The sequence below is a fragment of the Lycium barbarum genome, chromosome 4 (assembly GCF_019175385.1).
Source record: "Lycium barbarum isolate Lr01 chromosome 4, ASM1917538v2, whole genome shotgun sequence".
Taxonomy (NCBI): Eukaryota; Viridiplantae; Streptophyta; class Magnoliopsida; order Solanales; family Solanaceae; genus Lycium; species Lycium barbarum.
Window position 1 is genome coordinate 107,951,375 of NC_083340.1, and position 3,508 is coordinate 107,954,882.

At 35.7% G+C, this 3,508-nt stretch overlaps 1 protein-coding gene across 1 annotated transcript; it reads left to right on the top strand.

Moving 5' to 3' along the window:
• Nucleotides 1-749: 749 nt before the first annotated feature.
• LOC132636199 (uncharacterized) lies at nucleotides 750-3,094 on the top strand. The gene is made up of 4 exons (XM_060352923.1): nucleotides 750-1,334; nucleotides 1,417-1,531; nucleotides 1,617-1,737; nucleotides 2,064-3,094. The coding sequence occupies exons 1-4, from the start codon at nucleotides 1,234-1,236 to the stop codon at nucleotides 2,873-2,875; spliced, it is 1,149 nt and encodes a 382-aa protein (XP_060208906.1). The 5' UTR covers nucleotides 750-1,233; the 3' UTR covers nucleotides 2,876-3,094.
• The last annotated feature ends 414 nt before the right edge of the window (nucleotides 3,095-3,508 follow it).

Sequence of the window (3,508 nt, forward strand, 5' to 3'; positions counted from 1 at the left end):
ACATGTAAAAATATTCAAAAGAAAGTACAAGCAATCCCCTTCGTAAATCAATAACACAAAAAAGAAATTTAAATCAAGATAGAGTAGTCAAAGTTCCAACGTTTAAACAATTAGTTTTCTAATAATGTTAGTTTATATATTTGTTAGTATTATAATACTAAGATATATGAATTGTATATGTAATTATATACTTCGGTAGGATATTCGGTATTTCGGTATTTTCTTTATGAATACCGAATACCGTACTGAATACCAAACTTTTTAAAAATGCATATCAAATACCCTGCCAAATACCATAATACCAAAACCGCGGTATAAAAAATTTCGGTTTCGGTATGGTAATCGGTATCTACCATACCATAACCACCCCTAAGTTGGGTAGAGATTTTTTTAATAGGGGCTTATTTGTAAATATGTAGGAACTAATATAATAATTATTATTTACATATTAGTCCCTAAGTGAATAGTATAAATAGAGGGATCAAGCAAATAATTCAAGTTCTCTCTAATACAAAACTTTCTTTAGTAAATTTCTCATCTTTCTTAACTACAATTTTCTTAGCGATATTGAATATAGTAATTTAGGCTAACTTAACATAGTAAGATAATGAGCAAATTATCTAGAGCCGCGCACGTACACTTAGTAAAAGCTTAAGGACAGGGCACTAGAGAGTAAAAGTGGTGGGTAAAGAGTGAAACGCACAATAGAAAGAAAGATGAGTGGATTAGATATATTATGAGGCTGGGGTTTGCCTACCATTTCCCCTACCGACAATGACAAATAATACATCAAAACAAATTTCTTCATTTGTTTCCCTAACCCCACATAGACAAAAGCTCATGAATGGTCAGGAAAGAGAGCAAAGGTGAGAGTGACCCTTCGGGCCTGGGGAAGCAGACATGTGTTTCAGTGGGGGACACCCATCAAAAACTCTTCAAAGAAATGATTTAAAAAAAAAAAAAAAACTTCCTACACAGCCCCCACTTCATGAATTATTGAGTGAATGACACATAACATAATGAATAAAGGATATCAATCCAAATGTTTATAGTGTAATAAAGTGCAAGCTCCCCTTATAGGCTATAGCTAACCCCCTTCTGTTCTCTCCACGACAGGGTCTATTGGGAAGTCACGACACATGCTTTGAAGCACTTAAAAGCTCAATCAAGTACAAGAATTTTTGGTTTTATATATTGTAGTTTCTTCTTCTACATCTTCCCAGTTCTTGAAACATGCCTAAACCTGGTCCAAGACCCTATGAATGTGTTAGGAAAGCTTGGCATAGTGATAGACACCAACCCATCAGAGGTTCCCTTATTCAAGAAATTTTCAGGTACTTTTTTCCCCTTTCAAGAATCATTTTCTTTATAAAAGAAAAGTTTATTTTTTAATGATTTCTTATGGTTTTTGAGTAGAATTGTGAATGAGGTTCATGGCTCAGCAACTAAGAAGAATAAGGAATGGCAAGAGAAGCTTCCTATAGTTGTCTTCAGAGCTGAGGAAATTATGTATTCCAAGGCTAATTCTGAGGTTGTGTTTTTACCAATTTCCCCTTTTGATTAACTTTAAACTTGTGTTCTGTTGTTTATGGGTGGTTTGTATTTTATTTGTTTAGGCTGAGTATATGGATCTTAAAACTCTTTGGGATAGATTGAATGATGCCATTGACACTATCATTAAAAGAGATGACAGTACTGATTCAGAGTCTAGGGACCTCTTACAACCTTGCATTGAAGGTACCCTTAATCTTCCTTTCCCTTTTCTCATTTGTCCTATGTCAATACTTATTTTCAGTTTTCAGTATGACAGCATGTAAGTTCTGCTTTTCAAGTTCTGTAATCTCTCTTGAGAAGATCTATGCCAGCAGTCACATTTGTTTATATTTCATATATTATGATGTTTGATATAATTCTTTTGTTATGATTCTGCATAGTGAGCTATATTTCTATGGCAAGTTGAGTTCTTGAGCATTTCTCTATTGTTTCCAAAAATTTAAAGGTGAAAACTTTGGTCTTATTCTATGTGAAGATGATTTAATTTAAACATCTTTTTGGCTGATTAGCTGCTTTGCATTTGGGTTGCTCACCAAAAAGATCATCAAGGAGCCAAAGGAACAATTCTCCAAGATATTACCTAACTCCAGAGTCTAACTCAGTACCTACTGGAAATTCGCATGACAGAAACAGAGGAAATCCTTTTCCTAACAGTATATTTTTCTCCAAAGATCCTAAATTTATATCAGCCACACTCAAAAATTCAAACCCTTGTGCCCCAGAGTCTAACAAAATGCTTCCTTTCTCAACTCTGAAGTTTCCTCCATCTGTTGGCATACAAACTTTGCCAATGCAGACTGCCCGTGCCTCGCCTAATTCTTGTACTATGTATCCTTTGTATCACGGTTGTCAATTTGAACCTTCCGTTCCCAAATTTGGTGATGCCAAATCAAATACTCAGCTTGTGGATGAGAACAAGAAGATTGCTCCAAGAAATCCTCTGTCGTGTAACTTAAACGCTTCGAGTGAAACTTCTCGGACAGATTGTGAAGATGTTTCTGAGAATCAAACTGTAATAGGGTGTGATTTATCGCTGCGTTTGGGTTCGTTTATGGTTCCGTGCACTAGCATTGAGAACGCTTTACGTGAGGATGATAAAGCTGGTGATACATGCAAGTTGAATGACCTATCTCCACAGTTCAATAGAGGTTTGTCATTCTTCTTGAAGGAAAATGCTGATAAAGACCAGTTTGAATCATCTTCAATGAGTTCCAACGGCCAAAATTTGAATGTGGAGTCAGTTTTGGCAAAGAGAAAGCTGGCTGAGGATCAGCAGATTTATTGGCCAGTGAAGTTCCCTTTTAACAAATTCAGGTCTTAGGTTATTAACTAAGGTTTCAGTATTTTTCTTGGCAAACTTTGGAATAGGAAATTGAAAATCTGTATCTTTTAGCCTGCTGGTTGTAGTTTTGCATTTCTTTTGATGAGGTTTGTTTGTAACTTAGTATGCTGCAAACTGCCCTAATTTTGAAGTGTAATATTCAATGAGTTCCAAATCCATGTAGAAAAAAACCCTATTGCTACTTTCTTTGTCCATGAATCATGATGCATCTCCTTTGTATTTTTGCATAAAACCCCACTTGACTTGTACATTCAAGAACCAAAGCCAAAATGGTCCCAAAATTAGACCACCACCACACTATGAACTGTAACAGTATGAAGTGATTGATACAGGCCTTGTTGCTTTTTAAGTGAAGTGAAGGATCTTTTTCACAAAAGTCCCTCTTTTGAAGTGTTGATATTCAACGAGTTCCCAATCCATGTAGAATGATCCAGTGCTACTTTCTTTGTCAACATGGCTGGTTTTCTGCTCTTAATCTTCATTTAGGATATGTGTACTTCAATGTGAGGTGGGCGGCTGGGAGGAAGCATCCGCTTGTGATTCTTGCATAAATCCCCTTGATAGTACATTCAAGATCCATGAACAAAGCTAAATGGTCCCAAAAAAAGTCAT